The sequence below is a fragment of the Prionailurus viverrinus genome, chromosome A3 (genome assembly GCF_022837055.1).
Source record: "Prionailurus viverrinus isolate Anna chromosome A3, UM_Priviv_1.0, whole genome shotgun sequence".
Classification (NCBI taxonomy): Eukaryota; Metazoa; Chordata; class Mammalia; order Carnivora; family Felidae; genus Prionailurus; species Prionailurus viverrinus.
Window position 1 is genome coordinate 48467715 of NC_062563.1, and position 20670 is coordinate 48488384.

Below are 20670 nucleotides of genomic sequence, written 5' to 3' on the forward strand. Positions count from 1 at the left end.
CATATGTGATATTCAAAATTTTCTGCCATTATGTGGATTGTCTTCACTTTCTTCGTAGTGGCTCTTGAAATACAAAAGTTTCCATTTTGATTATGTCCTTTTATCCATTTTTTTTTGGTGCTTGTGCATTTGGTATTGCCTAATCAAAAGTCACAAAGAGAGGCACCGGGGTGGCTCAGTCAGTTGGGCTGACTCTTGATTTTGGTTCAGGTCATGATACCAGGGTCATGGGATCCAGCCCTGTGTCTGGCTCCACATCCAATCTACTTGGGTTTCACTCTCTCTCTCTGCCCCTGTCCCCTGTGTGCATGCTCTTTCTCTCTCAAACAAAGAAAAAAAGGTTTTAATTTAAAAAAAAAAGGTCTTAAAGATGTATACCAATATTTTCTTTTAAGGGTTTTGTTGTTTTAGTTTTTACATTTAGGTCTTTAATCCATTCTGAGTTAATTTTTACATATGGTGTGAAGTAGAGTCCAACTTCATTCTTCATGTGAATATTGAGTTGCCCCAATATTGTTGAAAAAATATTGTATTTGTTGAAAAAAATTGTATTTTCCTATTAAATTGTCTTGGGTCCCATGTCTAAAGCCAATGGCTGTAAAAATTAACTGCATATCCATCCTTATGCTAGGACTGAATTTTTAGGATTGCTGTAGCTTTGGAGTAAAATTTGAGACTGAAAAGAGTGAGTTCTCGAAGTTTGTCCTGTTTTTGCAACTTTTTTTGTCTAGTTTGGGTTCCTTGCATTTTATGGATAATGGGCCCATAGAATTCTTTACCATCCTGAAAATGAAACTCTTCTCTAGACCCTCTTTTAAAGGACTCATTTGATTGGGTCAGCTCTACCCATAATTTCTCCTTGTATTATCTTAAAGGTCAATGACTAAAGATCTTAATTACTTCTGCAAAATGTCTTCTTCTTTGCCATATAACATACCCTTATCACAGGAATGGTATCTCACATGTTTACATGTTCTACCCACAATCAATGGTAGGGAAGTATACAGAGTGTATATACCGGGGGTATATCTTGGGGGTCATCTTAGAGTTCTGCTTACCATAGTCTGACTTTTTTTTTGCCTTAAGCTTTATTTTGTCATTTTTTTAAAGACTGATGCTCTAATTTTCTTTTTGCTTCATATATGCCTATTTTTTCTGTCCTTTTATTTTTATCTTTTCTGTGCCTTCTTGTCTTAAGTGTATCTTTTGTAGATACCACGCTGTGGTATCTACATTTTAAAAAAATGTAATCTGTGAATTTCAACATTTTATTTAATGAACTACTTTTATTACTATTATGCTACATGTCTTCTCTGCCATTTTATTTATTTTATTATTTTTTTTTTAATTTTTTTTCAACGTTTATTTATTTTTTGGGACAGAGAGAGACAGAGCATGAACGGGGGAGGGGCAGAGAGAGAGGGAGACACAGAATCAGAAACAGGCTCCAGGCTCTGAGCCATCAGCCCAGAGCCAGACGCGGGGCTCGAACTCACGGACCGCGAGATCGTGACCTGGCTGAAGTCGGACGCTTAACCGACTGCGCCACCCAGGCGCCCCTTCTCTGCCATTTTAAACACTTCTCTTTTATTGAATATTCTAATTTTATGTTTTTGCCCTCTTAATCTAATTTTCAATGGGTAAATTGAAGTTTCTTCTGCTGGTTCCATTTTGTTTTTGTTCTTTTGATTATTGCCCACTTAACTTCAAAGCCGTTTTCATGCTTATTTACTCCTGTGGCTCCCAGTTCCTGCCAAGGTGGTGAACTACCAGAGGCTATTTGGTCCTTCCCAGGATCAATGCTAGAAAGACTATAGAAATGAGAGAAACTGAGATTCCTGTAAACTAGCAAAGCATAAGAAAACAAAAACCATGTGAGACTCCTGTGGAGGCTCAGGTTTACTCTTGTTTTATGGTAATCATTATTTACCTTTTCACCATAGAAATTGGCAGCAACCTCCAGGGCTGCAGGTACCAGGGCTGTGGGGTCAAAATAAGACAAGGTTCCCTCCAGAAAGAAGAGCTGGTGAAAACCAGTGAGGTCAAGGTCTGCTTCCAGGAAGCTATGTAGCTCATTTCAAATCTGTGGTTCTATAAAGGGATTAAGACTGGTGGGGATGTTGGCTTGGGGTGAATGTATTCTGCATGTAGGATTTTGCAAATGCAACTGAGAACCTTGAAATGGGGAGATTATCCTGGAATATATGGGTAGACCAGTATAACCACAAAGGTCCTTGTAATGGGGGAGGCAGGAAGCTCGGAATCATAGAGACAAAGATATGAAAATGGAAGTAGCAGAGAAGATAGATGAGAGAGAGAGAGAGAAGTTGACAGAGAGAGGTTTGAAGATGCTTCATGGAGGAGGAGACAGTGAACCAAGGGATATAGGCAGCCTCTGAGCTGGAAAAGAGAAGGAAATACACTTCCCTATAGAGTCTCCAGAAGGAATGCAGACCTGCCTGTACTTTGATTTCAGCCCAGTGAAAAGTGTTCTGGACTTCTGACCTCCAGAACTGTAGAACAATAAATCTGTGTTGTTTTAAGTTGCTCAGTTTGCGGTAATTTGTTACAGCAGCAACAGGAAACTGAAACAGGTGGATTTTATTTTAGGGTGTCTGCCTCCTCTGAAGGTTGCTTCATCACAATTGAAAGGTGAATTCTTCACTTCAAGGATTGCTTAGTGGAGTGGCACAAAGCAGGTGATAGACAAGGCCTCTAGGGTACCTGGACCTTCATGCTCTGGGATGCATCACCTTTCCTTCCTTAAGTTCACCAAATTTAAAGTCCTAATCCAGGTCACCATTCCAGACAGAGATGCTGGCACATCTCAAGGGAATGTGAACTTTCTGGCCAAAATAAATAAAAACCTGAGGACTACAATAATTAGGCTAAACCAAATAAAACCACTGTTTTTATAGATCAATATCAGCCAAATATTAGCAATTCCTTGTGGTTCAACTAAATAAGAGTGATTAAACTATTGGCCGTGGACCAAATTTGGCTCATTGACTGTTTTTTTCTTTAAGTTTTATTTATTTGTTTCTGAAAAAGAGACAGAGAGGGAGGAGAGACAGAGAGAGAGCGAGCAGGAAAGGAGTACAGAGAGGGATAGAGAATCCCAAGCAGGTCCCACACTGTCAGTGCAGAGCCTGACATTGGGCTCAAACTGACAAACTGTGAGATCATGACCTGAGCTGAAATCAAGAGTTGGATGCTTAACTGACTGAGCCACCCAGGTACCGCCCCCACCACTGCATGTTTTTATAAATAGTTTTATTGGAACAGAAATATTTATTTATTGGAACAGAGGCATATTGCCTCTGGTGGCTATCAGGCTACAATGGCTCAGTTAAGAAATTCTTAGAGACTGCATAAAATATTTTCTATTTGCCTCTTTAGAGAAAAAGTTTTCTGGTTCTTGCTCTATAATATAGCATTTGAAGCAGAATTGTCAGACAAGATTGCTGAAAAATTTTAAACAAGCAAGATAAAATGATTAAGAAGGTAAAGAAAGGTTTTTGTAATCTGAAAAAAAATGGGCAAGCATTTATTTAAAAAAGAAAGAACCATGTGGAAATAGTAGATATAAAAAAACCCAAGGGGTGGATAAGTAAAGCAGGGAAACAGATAGGATATTAAGAGGGACACATATAAGAGAGAAATGAATCACGAGGTGGACAAGCTAGCTGGGAAATGCTCTCAGGAGGCAGCAGGAGATGACAAAATAATAAAGAGAAAAATGAACTGATGCAAAGGAGAGAAGTAAAAGTGACAACTGCAACAGTGGGAACATAGAAATCCCAAAGGAAACAAAAATAAAAAGTTAGAAATATTTGAAGGAAAAATGGAGACACATTGTCCAAAATTAAAAGGAAGACAAAATACCTCAGGTATAAAGGCTTTATATCAATCAGCTACAGCTGCAGCCTGAAAATCTCAGTAGCCTATAGCAAAGCATTTACTCCTCCCTGACAAGTATGCAGAATCACAAAAACAGCTTGACTATGTTCAGAGAAGCACAGAATTAAAATTGTCTAGGTAATATCAACATTATGATGGTGTGTGTGTGTGTGTGTGTGTGTGTGTGTATACTTGTGAGACCAAAGGGTTATGAGAGTTAGAGGCATGATCTTTTACAAAATCAACAACTGTAACTATATATTTCTCTAAAACCTACCCTAGAAATACTGCCTTAATTGCGTGGATTTTAGTGTGTATTATTCTGCTGTTTGCAAAGACATGCTGTGTACTTACTCCTTACCATCATAGCTAACCACTGCAAGTGTCTAGTACACAGTGCATGGGTCTCAGGGCTGACTGCAGCTTGGCTGATTGTTGTCAAGCCTATTCACAGGGTTGCATGTTCACTTGAGCCTGTCTTTTCTAATAAGCCCCACAGATATTACCCCCACCACATCCCATTGGGGTCAGTGTTGTGGCTGGACTGGCCTTTCTGGTACCATTATGACAGAGGGACACACCTCAGCAAAATCATCAGAGAAATATGAATAACAAGTTTTATTACTCACAAGTCCTGGAGGGCACGTGACACACCTGGTGGCCACACAGCAAGGTCTCAGAGAGAGAGAGAGAGAGAGAGAGAGAGAGAATACGCACAGACCTGGGGCTCCACCTTCATTAGAGGCTGAGGGAGAGGTATCCAGGGTTTCATGGGTTCACTCTTTATTAACAAATTTAAAGCAAAACAGGGGAGGTGGAGAGGCACCTGGCTGGCTCAGCTGGAAGAGCATGTGACTCTTGATCTTGGCATTGTGAATTCTAGATTACTTAATAAATTAAAAAAAAACTTTAAAAAAAAGGAACGGGAAATGGAGCATGGGAAGGGAGAAGTGGGGTCATTCACATGGTCAGGTATCGAGGTCACTCAAGGCTCTCTGAAAGAAGGACCTTCATGGTGGGGTGGCCTGCTTCCTTATCTAGTTGTTTGCTAGTGGTTGTGTCTATAGCTGGCAGTGTTTATTTGAGATAGATGTCTTTGAAATGGGTGCCTTGGCAATGAAAACTCAAGACAGGCACTCACATTACAATCAGTAAGCTTAATGTCAGGCACTTATACTACCTGGTCTAGGAGGTGTGGTGGTGTGGCTCCACTTTAGGATGATGCAGCTGGGCTTGCTTTCATGTGGGTTCTGAACATTGTTCTGGGGCCTGGACTGGGTGTTCCTACGTGACATATTCTCAGTCTATGTCCTAGGGCACCCCCTTACCTTGGAAAATGACCTGAGGACAAGTGGATAAAGGCAGTACATCTTCACATCTCACTATAATCCTGACACATGGTCACTTCTGCCTCTACCGCACAGGCCTAAACCAGCCATATGCCCAAATCCACCACAATGGATGGAGAAATAGATTCAATCCACTGTAGGGGGAGGTCCTGAGAAGGCAATGGGTGCAGATGAACCTTTCTTAAACAAGAAGGCTTGGAGGACTTCAGTGATGACTCAGTCTGTGAAACTTGGTTATATAATGCTAAATGAACAAATCTCAGTCCCAGAAGTCTTACATACACTGTGGTAGTTATCCTTTTACAAAGTACAAACCCAAGCAAAACTAGGCACGTCAGGTGTGCAAATAAAGGCAGGGATGATAAATATGAAATTCAGGTAAGGGTCACTTTGGGGGACACTGGGTATTGTGTATTAAAAAAGGAGCACATATTTTCAGATATTGATAACATTCTAGCTCTTGGTTTGGTTGATGGGTCGTGGGCTTTTCATTGCCTCATACAGCCACACATGGACCAATGCCAGGTGTGTCATGAACAAAGGAAAACATCATGTTTAAGCAAACTCTGGACAACTCCAGTTCATAAGCCAAGAAAAAGACAAGCAAACAAAAAACTCAAATGCACCATAGAGGCAGAGAAAGTCAAACAAGTGTTTTGGATTTGGTTATTAATTAGGAAATGGCTGATGGGCATTTAGTGGAGTTACTCTAGCAGCCAAGACTCAGTGGGCCCTGGTGTGGTGGGACTCCCTGTGCCAGAGACCCTCTGAAGTGGACTCTCTTTCTGTTGGGCTGTGTCTCTGGGGTTGGTCCTTGACGATGGAGCCCAGTAAGGGTCTTGGGGTACCTCTCAATCTATATGGGCTCCACTCCTGAGGGGCCTCACCCACCCTATTTCCCTGTGTCATGGGAACCATCAGAGATAGGAAAAAGTTTGTCTCCATTTTACAGATATGGGTGTTGGCTTTCAGAGTTATTAGGTCCCTGGCCTGAGGGCTACCGTTGGGTAAAATAGAAGTGGAATGGAGATCCATGTGCCCTGATCCTTGCAGGCAGCTAGTGGTAGGTGGGAGTAGGTAGGGAGTAGGCAGGAGTAACTGGGAATAGGTGGGAGTAGCTGGGAGAGGCACTTTAGATTTGGGTGGGGGCAATGACACGTGGGTTGAGATTTGCAGGTGTATGAACTACTGGATGGAGGTGAGGGATGAATATCCAGCAGAGGTAACATCAAGCCCCAGCAAGGAGGCTGGGCCTGAGTATGGAGGCAGGGCACTGCTTGGTCCTTGGTGAGGTGGGAGGGGCTATTAGAGATGTGGTTGAAGATGTGGGTGCACACAGCTAAAGTGTGATCAAGATGCCTTCACATTTGTTTTATAAAAAAAAATTATCTATGAAGAATTGGTTATTTAGTGTTTTGCATCCTGGTTCATGTGCACATTGATACACAAGAAACATAAATGCAGTACACTAGTTTTCAAACTGACTGTGCACTGAAACCCTAGAAACTTTAAAAAGTGATGATTTCCTCATCACTGGGCCCTCTCCGAAGACTGATTTTAATGGTGGGAGTGGCCTCGGTACTCCTTAAAACACCCTAAGTGCCTTTAACATGTAGCAAAATTTGAAAATCATTGATATGTTACTAGCACAGAATTAACAGTTTGGCAGTATATACTAACTTTTAATTTGAATAAAGCTTTTGCATCAATTTTCTATCTAGTCTTCTATTATACAGAAATAACTGTGTAATTTCATAAAGATATTGGAAAAGTATTGTCCACTACAGTACTGTTTGTAACAGCTGTAAATGAGAAACAAACCAAACAACCATCAACAGGCAGTCAGTTTAAATACAATAGGGTATATTCACACTGCAATGTTTCACATATTTATGCCTGTCTATGATTTCCTATACATTGCCACTTCTCATGGTCAAGAGCCCATCAGTCTTCTGGCTCTGAGACAAATGCCCACCTCTCTGCCCCTGCAGAAACTTGCTGGACATTGACTTGGGATTTTCACAAGAAGCAGAATATTTAAGAGCTCAGGGTTGCATGCACCCCTTCTGCTAAGACATGGTCTTGAGCATCAGGTGGGCTGAGTGACCCTCACCTTGGCAATTACAGCAGAATGAAGTGCTATTGGCCCAAACAGAGGGAGTACAGAGGCCAAAAATTAGGAAGCTGGGGTCACTGCACAAGTGGGCAGGAAACTTCTGGGGGTCCCCACAGCTTGCCTGTTGTATGTGAACTGCCTGCACTGAAAGACAGTGGCAGTGTCACAGGTGCTGGATTACATCACAAAGTGTGACATGCCTGCAAGGGCATGGACAGGGAAGAGTATCAGAAGTGAGGGAGGCCCCTGACCAGGGCCTAGGCACAAACTGAGCACTAGAGAGCCAGGAGAACCACAGGCTGGGGCGTGGGCCATAGCCAACGGCAAAAGGAGGAGGGGGCAGTCACTGGGTGCAGCCAGCTGGAGAACACCTAGAGAGTTGGAGCCAGGAAACCTTGGAGCAGCAACATTTTTCACGGTCACATCTTACAAGCCTGAGGTACAAAAACAGGAGTGGGGGGTGAGGTGTACAAGATAGTTGCTGGCATACCTGGGCCTAAATGTTCTCCATGAACTGCAGACCACACCTGGGGTATAGAGGGCGGAAGGCTGGTGGCAGGGACTCTTTAACTGGCTTCTTGTAGGTTTATTTCCTTGGAGACAGGGATAGCCCTAAAGAGTGAACATAATGGCTCTTTCTTGAATGCAGCTGGGCTGATGCTATTGTAAGATCTTTGAATCTTTGGTGGCAGCAGAAATTGTACCCTACCTGCAGCTCCAGCCCTGAGAGGACGAGGAGGCTCACCTGTGTCCCTGGACGAAGGGACCATGACCAGAACCTGGGGGTTCTGCTTCCTCCTGATCACCATTTTGGTGGCCCTGGTGGCCAGCACAGATCCAGACAAGAATAAAGTCAAAGTGTTGAGAGAATTAAAAGTGATCAATGCCTCAAATGCCAACGTGAAGCAGTGTCTGTGGTTTGCCATGCAAGAATACAACAAAGAGAGTGAGGATAAGTATATCTTCCAGGTGATCAAGACAGTACAAGCCCAGTTGCAGGTAAGGGTGTTCTCTCCCAATATATATATTTGCTATGGTGGCACAGACTGAAGCCATACTGAAAGAATGGGCTTGCAAGAAAAACAATGATATATGAAAGTTCTAAATATGTGAGTGCTCAAGTACATACTCACTTGCATGTCGCTATAACATCACTGCACTTTCTATATATGCTTATAGTGTTGTTCTAAGTACTTTATGTGTATTTATTCATTTAGACTCTAAACTGCAAATCAAATGTCCATGATTTGCATTTGCTAGTATTGGGAGACAAATTGAGTGCCATGAATATTTTGCAATAATGCTGCTGAAGGCAACATTTCAATCTAAACACATAGCGTGCATTGTGGGGTTGAAAAGAGACATGTGGCACTATTCAATATGTAAGTAATAAAGTCCTTCCTCCTATATTCTATAATTATTTGAATCCAACATTCATTTAGTGGAACTACAGACATTCTGATTTAGTGTTCAGAAAAATGTATCCCTCCTCACATGACTATGCATGGTCCAAATGCTAGGAACCATTGCTTACTTAGGTTCCATTGAGGGTGACTTGAAACACATGGCCTTGGGGCACCTGGGTGGCTCAGTCAGTTGAGTGTCCAGCTTCAGCTCAGGTCATGATCTCACGGTTTGTGAGTTCGAGCCCTGCGTCGGGCTCTGTGCTGACAGCTCAGAGCCTGGAGCCTACTTCCAATTCTGCGTCTCCCTCTCTCTCTGCTCCTACCCCGCTCATGCTCTGTCTCTCTCTCTCTCAAAAATAAATAAACATTAAAAAAAAAAAAGAAACACATGGCCTTGCCTGCCATGGTTGAGAAAAATCCCCCAAAGCTGGAATTCATCTGACTGTATCATCCTCAGTCTGTGGGTTGATGCTGTGGCTTGTAATTCCACCGTGAAACTTTTGGAAATGAATTGTAAAGATACTTACCAGAGACGTCATTGTTGGCTGAGTTTACTTCATTTTTTATATTCTCCATATGCCATGTTCATTTGCAGGAACTGAGCCAGTTTCTCTGTTGGTACTTCTGACCCTGTCTCTTTGGGACCATGTGAGCCACCAGCCTATATCTCCAGTACACTATGCTGATAGCACTCTGTTTATTGACTGGGTACACTGCATAATTCACCAGGGCACTCCTGCAGCCCTTTGAAATAGAGAATGGATTCTGACTCTTGTAGCTTCCCCAGGCCCCTTAACAGTTGTCTTTCTTTGATATCCATGTAGCACATGCATTCAGCAAGTTTCTCTCAGCCACTTCTATGCTAACTGCTATAGATGGGGAGGTGAGATGGACAGAAATAATCACATTCCCAGGGAGCCAGCATTCCAGTCAGAAAGAAACAGCACTAAACCTGGAATGAAAGCTGGGGCATCTGACCTGGTGGCGTGGTACCTAGGGGTCTGGGGTCAGAGGAAGGCTTCCTCGAACAGACTCTCACCTGAGGAGCTTGTAAATATCCTACTGTACCTGCTGCATCATCACCAATTTAATGAAGATCCATGTGTGAGACCTAGGTCTCAATAGGTATTAAAACCTTCCAAGTGATCCCAATATACAGTCAAGGCTGAGAACCACCTCCCTAGGGTGTGTTTTTGAAGCTAAACCTGAGGGCAGACTAGGAGGGAATCAGGTGAAGGATGCTGGTGGGAAGTGTTTCTGTTTGGGTTTGCCACAGCAGATGCTAGTGCTAGAAGTCAAGTGCAAGTGTTTTATTTGGGAGGCCATCCTGGGAAGCACCAGGAGGTTGGAGGGGAAGGGAGGTGGGGGAAGTGGTCAGTACAGACAGAGTTACTATGCAGGTGACCACATTGGCCTCTGGGCTTGGTCTTCCTGGGGCTTCAGGAGAGGGTGCATAGCCTGCCTTGGAGTTGAGCCACACTATAAGATAGGAGCTTGGTTGCTTACGTATCAATTCCTGTCTGTCATTGGCTAAGAACTACTCTTGGCTTCTCCTGCTGGTCAGGAAGCCTCCAGGCAGGGAACCCTGGGAAGTGACAGTGTGTTTTGGGAACAGCAAGGCAAGGGCCATGGGCACCACTCACAGCATCTGCTGCAGGACAGGAGCAGGGGGGATGGTGGGAAGGTGCACAGGGGTTGGGAAGATCAATCAGTCATAGAAGGCTGCCATTGGGAAGGAGCATGGCCCACTTCGGCAACTCAAAGGAGCCAGTGTGACTGGTAGGGACCAGACCATGCAGGGTCTTGAAAGCCATGGGCAAAATCTTTTATTCTATCTTAGGAATGTTGAGATGCCAAATAAACATTAGGTCAGGGAGTTCTAGGGATCCATGTGATTAGACTGTTTATTTTTTAAGTTTATTTATTTATTTTGAGAGAGAGTGTGTGCACAACTTGCAAGAGTGGGGGAGGGGCAGAGAGAGAGAGAGAGAGAGAGAGAGAGAGAGAATCCCAAGCAGGCTCTACCCTGACAGCATGGTGATTATCTTGCCGGATAATTGGATGGTCACTTAGTTCCTCTGCTTAGTTTCCTTCCCTGAAAACAATGGTAGTGACAGCCTCACTGTAGGGGGTTAGTGTGTGGGCATGTGCCAAGCCCCAAGAACAGTGTTATGCAGGGAGCAAGCACTCTGTGAGCGTTAGCAAGCGTTAGGACTTGATAAGAAGTGCTGTGGGTGTTTGGGTTTGCCTCCATGGTATTTTTGAGGTTCCCTAAGGACGAACTTCATTCTCAAACCAACAGCTCTTGATGTTATCTAACCAGCTTCTCCCATGCAGGCTAAAGTCACCTTGTTAATTCTTTGAAATGTAACTAAAATTTAATACCACTTTATTAAAGGCTGCAGATAGCAATGAAGAAAGACACTCCTCTTTTCCTCCTACTATAATCTTTTAAAACCAGATGAAAGTTGATTTAAACGGGCATCATGAGTAGCTTTAACCAGAGTCAGTCATTAATGAGTTCAGTAACTACTGATGCCTTGCTGTAGACCTACTGTCTGTCTGCTTACTAAACACTCAACAGAGAACAATATGACAAACTCCAACCAGCATGACACTTTTAAGGGTTGCTTCCTAAGGTGGGGGGAAGCCCTCCAAAGCAGGAGATGTCACCAGAAAACAGACCATGAAGGGAGGTGTGGGAAAGGAATCAGGGAGGGGCATCCAGTGTGGCCACAGGGCCTGTCCTCCTATCTGTTCAGTGTGAACCTGTAACATTTTGGGCTCAGGAGAGCTGATGGTTCTGGTGACTCATCCTTCTCCCCCATCTCATGAAGCATGCCCTGGACTTTGGGACAGAAATGGAATTAGAAAGTCTTGCTTTCAAGGAGGCCCTACACTGAAAAGGAGACTTTTCCCTGAGCATACAGCTCCCGGTAGTGGTTTCCAATGTCTAACTGGTATCAGCATGCAAAGGAATCTAGGCAGTGGATGTCATAGACCTTCCTCTAAAGATATGTTTGAGAGAGAAGGGGTAGGGAGTAGGAGATAGGGAGAGAGGATGAGGGGGAGAGAATTTTTTTTAACTTTTTTTTTTTTGGCTAAAACTTTAACAAAGTAAAATAAAAGTTTTTTTGAATAAAATTGCACAATTGCTAATTGACAGGTCACAGATCGTTTGGAATACTTTATTGATGTTGAAATTGCCCGCAGCAATTGCAGAAAGCTTTCAAATGGTACTGAAAACTGTGTCATTCAAGAGAACACCAAACTGGAAAAGGTAAGTGACTAACATTCTGTGATGGTCTTGGCTGCTCTGAGCCCTAGTAAGAAGAACTTGGGGTGCACACACCCTCTCTCTAAGGTCTGGATCACTCCCCAAGTTTTTGTCTAGAGATGGGCAACCTTGCGACTTTTAGAGTAGAGGCAACAGAGTGATGGAATGTGGTGGATCCCTCTGAGTCTTTCCCCACCCCTCATCCTAGGGACAGAATGCTGTCAGGGTCATTCTTATTGTGAAAGCTTCATCAGCTCTGGCCTCCTGGTGCAGAAAAACTTTCCAACACATGTTCACTGAAAGTCTATCCTCTTTGACCAAGATGAGCAACCTAACCATTGGTGGCCCCACAGTTGCTCATCCTTGTGAAGGCACAAAAAGAAACCTGTTCATTCACTTAGCTACTCACCAAAGCTTACTTTGCACCAGGTGCTATTTTGGGTGCTGAAGATTAAGCAGTGACTAGGCCAGACAGTGTTCCCATCCTTCCAGACTTACAGTTGATTCTTGCCAGGGTCAGCCATGATTTCCAGGAAGGTCATAGAAGAGCCCAAAGATCCCCACCAACGGGCTGACCTGACTCAGGAGCTTTTAGCATCAAGCCTGTATTTCTGATCTCAGAGGTGGGGAGAGCCCCAGATTCATGCAAGAGATTGGTGAAGGCCCCAGACTTTCTGCAGGTTTGACCAAGAGGTGTGTCTTTGCCTTTGTTTACACCAGTGGTTCTTTTTTTTTTTAATTTTTTTTTCAACGTTTATTTATTTTTGGGACAGAGAGAGACAGAGCATGAACGGGGGAGGGGCAGAGAGAGAGAGGGAGACACAGAACCGGAAACAGGCTCCAGGCTCTGAGTCATCAGCCCAGAGCCTGAGGCGGGGCTCGAACTCACAGACCGCGAGATCGTGACCTGGCTGAAGTCGGACGCTTAACCGACTGCGCCACCCAGGCGCCCCTACACCAGTGGTTCTTTAAGTGAGCAGGCACCAGAATCACCTGGAAGCCTCGATAAACCCAGAAGACTGGGTCTTACTTGCAGAGTTTTGGATTCAGTATGTCTTCAGTAGGTCTGGAGTGGGATCCCAACATTTACATTCTTAACAAGTTTCCAGCCACTGCTGCTGCTGCTGGCTGTGGGACCATACTTGGAGAACCACTATTTCATGTAGCCATGGAACAGGAAATTGCAAGGGCCCATTAACAAAGTGTACTTCTGCTATGTCTCACTAAAGCTGACACTGTATGCTCAAACTGAACAAATCCAATCATTTCCAGTTAATAGTAGACACCTATCAGGGCAAACATTTAAACAGGGAGTATGTCTTCATGCCATCTGGCTTTTATGTTACTTTTCTTTATCTTTTACTGTTAGTAGAAGTATGGGTGATTCAAATTTATATTCTCTACAGAGCCCATTAGGATTATAGAAAAGTTGTTCCTTTTTTACCTGTTTATAGAAAATCTTAGAATTAAGGAGAATTGTCCTCAAGGAGCTCACTTATTTTATCTAAAAAGCTTCCATGGACCATCCCAAATTTTAAGGTGCATGTTTTTAAGCACACACATTTGTCAATAATGAAAACTATTTTTTTTTTCTTTCCAAGTCTTTGGAATAACACTGAAGAATAGTAATGCTGGGAAGTTTTTCTTATTCCTGGCTTTGATTATGGTGCTTTCAGTATTTATATCTTATTTTAAATATTATATCAAGTGCTGATTTCTGGAATTCTTCCAATTCCTTCTGCCAAGAGTTATTTTTTTTTGAATTAAGAATGTTTCGTCTATCAATTATTCTTTCAGTGTCTACCAAGTATATTGAATAATTGTTCTTCTTTGATCCATTAGTGTAATAAAATAATGAATTCACTAATAGTCATTCTTACATGTCTAGAATATGGCCTCTTTTGAAGGGGACTTTATAGCTTGGATTGTCAGTGGTTTGTTCTCCTCCATGTTGACTGACTGCAGGTTGTTCAAAGTGGTGACAATTACATAGGTAACTGATATATAAGCTTGTTCACGGAATCTCTATCTTCATTATGTCTTCTGGACAATTGCACATGAGTATGGCATGGCACACTCCTTATTCCTTTGACCCAGACAGCTTTGCTGAGCTTGGTGTCAATATGTACATTCATCTCTTTCACATCAAATTTGTAGCTCTCTCTGAATTTTCTGGGGGCACACTTCTTGAAGGTCACTCCATAGATGTTCTATGAACATGGATGGTGTATTCTCTGGTCACATCACTGATGCCAGCACAGTCTTTCTTCTTGCTGCCTTTCTTTGTGGGAGCCATTCTGTTAGGCCCAGTTTGGAAATGAAGAGCATTATGGATTGTCTGCCTTTGTCTTTTAGAACATGGTGGGATTTGGGGGTGGGGGGAGGAGTTAAGATGGTGAAGTAAAGGGGACTGGGATTTTCCTTGTCCCTCAAACATAGCTGTATTGAGATCACATCACCTGGAACACCCAGGAAATGGATCTGCAGAGTGGCAGAAGGATCTCCACAGTTGGACAGCTCGGCAGGGTCAAGGTGTGTGTGTATGTGAGTTGGGGGAGATAAAACGGAAAACTTATGAAGGAGAGGGAACCCTTTCTGTGGAGACACAAAAGGGAGAGAGAGAGGGTTTGCGAAAGTGTGGCATTGAGTTAGAACAAGAGGAAAACCTCTTTGGGCCATAGACCAGGGAGCGAGAAATACCGAGTGTACTAGTTCTTTTTTGCAAACAGCCTTTAGAACTGTTTAAAAACTCCAAGGTTTTGAAAGTGTGTGACTTTTTCCAGAGTGGATCCATGGCACGTGCTCCTGGGGAGGAGGGAGCTAGCCCTGGAGTACATAGTGTGGATCAGCAATCTCCGGGGTGCACGGGAGAGAACAGTCTCCTTCCTGGAGTGCTTTGGCAAGAGGGTTTATTGTCTCCCTAAGGACAGAACCCCTGCAGATGCCAGCCAAAGGCCTTTCATCAGCAGGGTGGAAAGCCTCTACTCCAGAGGAGGGGTGCAGGTCTGCACTATGCCAGGTCCTTTAAGACTTCAGGTTTTGAATCCCAGCTGAATGCCAAGGACAAGCTGCAGAATTGTGGCAAGGGCAAGCTCACTGCCCTTGCTATTTTGTGAAGGCTACCTGAACAGCAGGATTGAGACACCTGGTCTGGGAAGGAGAGATTGGGATGATGCCATTTTCCCCCCAACACCAGCAGGGTGGGACTTCGTAGAGCAGCACAGTGGCCCCCAGTGGAGGCAAGACACCAAACACTGCTTCTCTGTGCCTGGCTAATGCTGATTTATTTGGTCAAGACTGAAACAAAGCAGCTGTCCTCCCCTCCAGACCAGCAGAGCCACCGGCCCCAGGCACCAACAGGCAACTCTTTCTTTTCTCCCTTTCTTTCCTCCATCTTCTTTTTTTCTCTTGGAATCAGGCTCATAGTTTCTGATTTTTTTTGTCATTTATTATTTTATACATAAGAAAAATTTTAATATATTGTATATATAATTTTATACATTATATATAATATGATATATTATATATAAATTATATATAATACATATACATAGTACATATAATACATATATAATATTATATATAATATTATATATAATACATATATATGTATATATACATATATAATATTATGTATATATATATCTCAGTCTTTTCTATTCTTTTCCATCTTTTCTATTTTCTTCTGCCTTTTTTCTTCCCTTCTCTTTCCCTGAAATCTGTCATAGCTTTTTGATTCTCTGTTTGGTTTTCTTTTCTCCTCTTTCCTTTTTCTGTTTTTATGGGATCAGCCTCACTCTTATTATCCAGAGTTACTTCAACAAATCAAAGCACACCCTAGTTAAAGGTCCAAATACTCCACCACTGCAAGCAAGGAGGAACTGTCCAGAGGACTGACCAGTGGGATAGAGTAGCCAAAACACAACAGCAGAGTGCACACAGTATACACCAGAAACACTTCTGGAGTGCCAGGCCCTGAACAGAGTATGACCCCTTTTTAATATAGTAGTATTCTCAGGTGCAGGACACATAAGCTTTTAAAAAATGCCAAAGACAGAAACTTAGCCCAAATGGCAAGACAGAGGAATTATCCCTCAAAGAAAAGTCAAGAAGAAATAACAGCCAAATTATTGCTCATATAACTGAATAAGAATTTAAAACAACAGTCATAAAACAACATATTGGCTTGAAAAAAGCATTGAACGCACCAGAGAAACCCTTGCTGCAGAGATCAAAGACCTAAGAACTAGTCAGGATGAATTAAAAAAAATGCTTTAACGTGAGATGAAAAATAAACTAGATACAGTGACAATGAGGACTGAAGAAGAAGAAGAGAGAATAGATGAAATAGAAAATATGGAAAATAATGAAGCTGAAAAAAAGAGGGAAAGGAAATTACTAGATCATGAGGGGAGAATTAGAGAACTAAGTGATTCCATGAAGCAAAACAACATTTATATCATAGGAGTCCCAGAAAAAGAAGAGGGAGAAAAAGGGACAAAAGGTTTATTTGAACAAATTGTAGCTGAGAACCTCCCTAATCTGGGGAAGAAAACAGGCACCAAGTCCAAGAGACATAGAGAACTCCCTTCAAAATCAATAGAATATGGTGAGATTCAACATGCTACTTTTTTTATTTAGGAATTTTGATTATATATACATTAAGAACTCTTAAAACTTCCCTAATGTTAAAAAATCAGGGGTGCTTGGCTGGCTTAATTGGTAGAGTGTGTGACTCTCGATCTTGGGTTGTGGATTTGAGGCCCTCATTGGGTGTAGAGATTACTTAAAAAAAAAAAAAAGAATCACTTGCAGCATGTGGTGAACACACACACACACACACACACACACACACACACATTCCATGACCTCATCCCAAACCTACTGAATCAGAATTTTCAGATACAGACACTCCACATATTTTATATCACTGGGAATGTCTGAGAAACAGTGCATCAGTGACATTAAATATTTAATATGTAACTGCCTTTAATTTGCTAGTACTTTGTTTTAAGATTTTTGTTTTAGATACATTTGAGCTTTTTAGCGTTTATTTTTGAGAGAGACAGAGAGCATGAGTGAGGGAGAAGCAGAGAGAGAGAGAGGGAGACACAGAATCTGAAGTAGGCTCTAGGCTCTGAGCTGTCAGCACAGAGCCCACAAACCGTGAGATCATGACCTGAGCTGAAGTCGGATGCCCAATTGACTGAGCCACCCAGGCACCCCTCCATTATATATTTTTTAATTAAAAATTTTTTAAAATTTAAATTCAAGTTAACATACTAACTGTAGTCTTGGCTTCAGGAGTAGAACCCAGTGATTCATCTCTTACATATGACACCCAGTGTTCATTCTGAAAAGGTACCTTCCTTAAGGCCCATCACCCATTTAACCCATCTTCCCACCCAACACCCCTCCAGCAACCCTCAGCTTTTTCTCTTTATTTAAGAGCTATATTTTAGTTTCAGGATTTTTCGGGTCTGGAATAATAAGAATGAAGGCTCTCCATCTTTTGTGTGTGTGTTCTGATCAATTTAGAGATCATGGGAGCTTTTGGTTCCCAAGATTTGGTATAATTTGTCTATAAAGCCACCTTGGTTTGATATTTTTTGTCTGGGTTTCTGGGGAAAAAGACCTCTTTAGTCCTTCTTTGCATGTGTCCAATATTCAGCAGATACCAAGCTTCCCTTCTCTGACTCCTAACAGCTCATTGGGAGTACCTCAATGCTTCCAGGTATTTAGGATGCTCTTTGCTGTTTTTGCAGGATTTCTATATATGTATGATCTCTGTCTATCTATCTATCATCTATCTATCTATCTATCTTCTATCTATCATCTGTAATCTGTCTATATATCTACTTATCTATCCATCCACCCATTGATCTATCACACACACATAGAATATCCATTTGTTATTTCAGTAGTATTTAGAAATGGAGAGAAGAGGGGCACCTGGGTGGCTCAGTTGGTTAAGTGTCTGACTCCAGCTCAGGTCATGATCTCATGGTTTGTGAGTTCGAGCCCCACATCAGGCTCTGTGCTGGCACCTCAGAGCCTGGAGTCTGTTTCGGATTCTGTGTCTCCCTCTCTCTCTGGCCCTTCCTCTCTCTCTCTCTGTCTGTCTCTGTCTCTCTCAAAAGTAAATAAACATTAAAAAAAATTGAAATGGAGAGAAGAGCTCTTTGGAATAAAAGATGGTAAGTGCTAGAAACCCTTTAAACTGGTATTGTTATTAGACAAAAGGCTTGTTATTAGAACAAAAGACATTATTTAATTAAGATAATATATGTTAGTTTATATCTGACATAAAAATGCTTTATTTACATTGTGGAAAATATTAAAGGGAATTAAAATCAATTTTATATCTGATCTCCCAGAAAAACACCATGATTGTTAGTATTTGCTGTGTATCCATGGTTGGTTTGGGAACAGAGACCCTTCCAGGTATCTGCTGTTGGTTAGAAACATCTAGCAGATTCCTGGGAGCATTCCTTGATGGCTGGTGACCTATCCTCTAGCATATTCCTAAGCTAACACCTAGCAACAGGACATTTTTTTTTTCTTTTTGGCATTACTGATTTTGTTGTGGTTGTGGTCTTTTTCAGAAAGTAATGTGTAGTTTTTTGGTCGGAGCACTCCCCTGGAATGGTGAATTCACGGTGATGAAGAAGCAGTGTGTGGATGCTTAGGGGGTTCTGGAACTCGCCCCTACCACCATCTCTACCTTTCTCTGTAAAGAGAAAAATGGCATGCACTGGTATTACCATTGTGGTTTCCTCATGCATGCCTCTCTGCTTGTTTTGTTTCCTAGTTTCCTAGTTTCTTATTAGGTGATGACAAAAGATGGGTATGTCCAATTCTTTTTTTTTTTTTTTTTTTGCCTCAAGGGAGGCCCTTTGACTTTGGCCAGCTTGGTGGCTCACCACCAGGAATAAGTTTGTCCCTGACTACAAAGTTTGGAGTGAAGTATGATTCCATTCTCACTGCAAATCTGAGGAGGGATCCCTTTTTGATTAGGTAACAACTCCTTCCAGAGGTCTTAAGCCAGTGGGTGTTAACTCAGCAGGTTCCTTCTGGATACCTCCTTTAACCTGAGGCTCCTTCCTCCTGAGGGTCCTGAGCCCACAGGTCACCTGGGTTGGGAGAACCCCTTTGGAGGAACAGTCTTTCCCTTCAGGGTCTCTGTGAAGTAGGGAATGTGTGTTTCTTCTCATGCAAATGTCAACAGTGGTCATACAGAGAGAAGGGGAGGGCAATACTGCCTTCATAATAAGCTGCATTGTTGTTGTTGTTGTTGTTGTTGTTGTGTGTGTAGAGATAGAGAGAGACTGAGAAAGAGGGAGGGAGGGAAAGAGAGAGAGAGAGATGATTAGGAATGTGGAGAAGGAAATAGGAAAACAGGGATGATAGCAGGAGATGAAATTCTCTTGAAGAAAATCATCATTAAAAATAAGTCTGTCTAGGGGTTCATGGGTAGGCTCAGTTGGTTAAGCATCTAACTCTTGATTTCAGCTCAGGGTATGATCTCACAATTGTGAGATTGAACTCTGCATCAGGCTCTGTGCTGCGCATGGAGCCTGCTTGGGATTCTCTCTCTACCTCTGCTCCTCACCTGCTTGTGCTCCCTTTCTCAGAATAAATAAATAAACTTAAACAAGTCTGTCCATGGGGAATTATTTAATGGGTACTGAGCTTTGCAAGATGAAAGGGTTGTGGAGATTAGTTACAGAATAGGGTGAATATACTTAATACTACTGAACTGCACATTTAAAAAGGGTTAAGATGGTTGGGGCACCTGGGTGGCTCAGTTGGTTAAGCATCTGACTCTTGATTTCTGCTCAGTCTATGATCTCAGAGTTCATGAGATTGAAAGCCCCACATGCAGCCCCACATAGGGTTCTGCGCTGATAGCACTGAGCCTGTTTGAGATTCTCTCTCTTCCTCTCTGCCCCTCCTCTGCTTGTGCTCTCTCTCTCACACTCTCTTTCTCTCAAAACAAATAAACTTTAAAAAAATGGTTAACATGGTAGATTTTATGTGTACTTACCATGATTAAAATTTTTAAAAAATAAGTAGATATGGCTGTTTTAACTGTGGTGTTGGGTGTGATTCCAGAGGCCAACTAAATTTCAAATGTGCACATGCACCGGCCAGGCTTCACATCACAGGGCCTGGCAGGTGGTAGGGATTGCAGTATTTCTGCCCCAGAGTGAAAGAGGCCATGAAACTCAAAGCCCATTCCTTTTGTCTCTAGTCCCTGTGTTTTACCTAATGGATGTTTCACATGTGAGAAAACATACCATTTGGAGTGGCAGGGGACAAGTGACATTCACCTTGAAAAGACCTTGTTCTTCCTCTGGCTGTCTCCGCTCTCCCCTCATCAGCCCCCCATGGTTCTCTTCCAGGCACACCCACCTCCATGCCCAGTTTTCTCTGAGGAAGTGCTGCCCTGCTTTCTCTTCCCCTTCTCAATATCCTTATTAGGGTTTGGATCTTAAACATATTTTTGCATTACTTGGATTTACTTATTACAGGACCTACTTATTATAGGACCGTACTTATCCTGATTAAAAAGGGTTCTTTCCTTTAGGCCAGAAGATCTCCATCAAAAATCCCTCCCAC

General features: G+C 42.4%; 1 protein-coding gene across 6 annotated transcripts; it reads left to right on the forward strand.

Annotated features, from left to right (window-relative positions):
* The first annotated feature begins 4552 nt into the window (after positions 1-4552).
* On the forward strand, positions 4553-18828 carry CST8 (cystatin 8). 6 transcript variants are annotated; one of them, XM_047853674.1, is made up of 4 exons: positions 4553-4656; positions 8015-8364; positions 11938-12051; positions 18654-18828. In XM_047853674.1, the coding sequence occupies exons 2-4, from the start codon at positions 8134-8136 to the stop codon at positions 18735-18737; spliced, it is 429 nt and encodes a 142-aa protein (XP_047709630.1). In that variant the 5' UTR covers positions 4553-4656; positions 8015-8133; the 3' UTR covers positions 18738-18828. The 6 variants fall into 6 exon arrangements, with proteins under 6 accessions (XP_047709630.1, XP_047709634.1, XP_047709629.1 ...); XM_047853678.1 differs by having other exon boundaries at positions 8081-8364; XM_047853673.1 differs by lacking the exon at positions 4553-4656 and adding an exon at positions 7600-7804.
* Positions 18829-20670: the final 1842 nt, after the last annotated feature.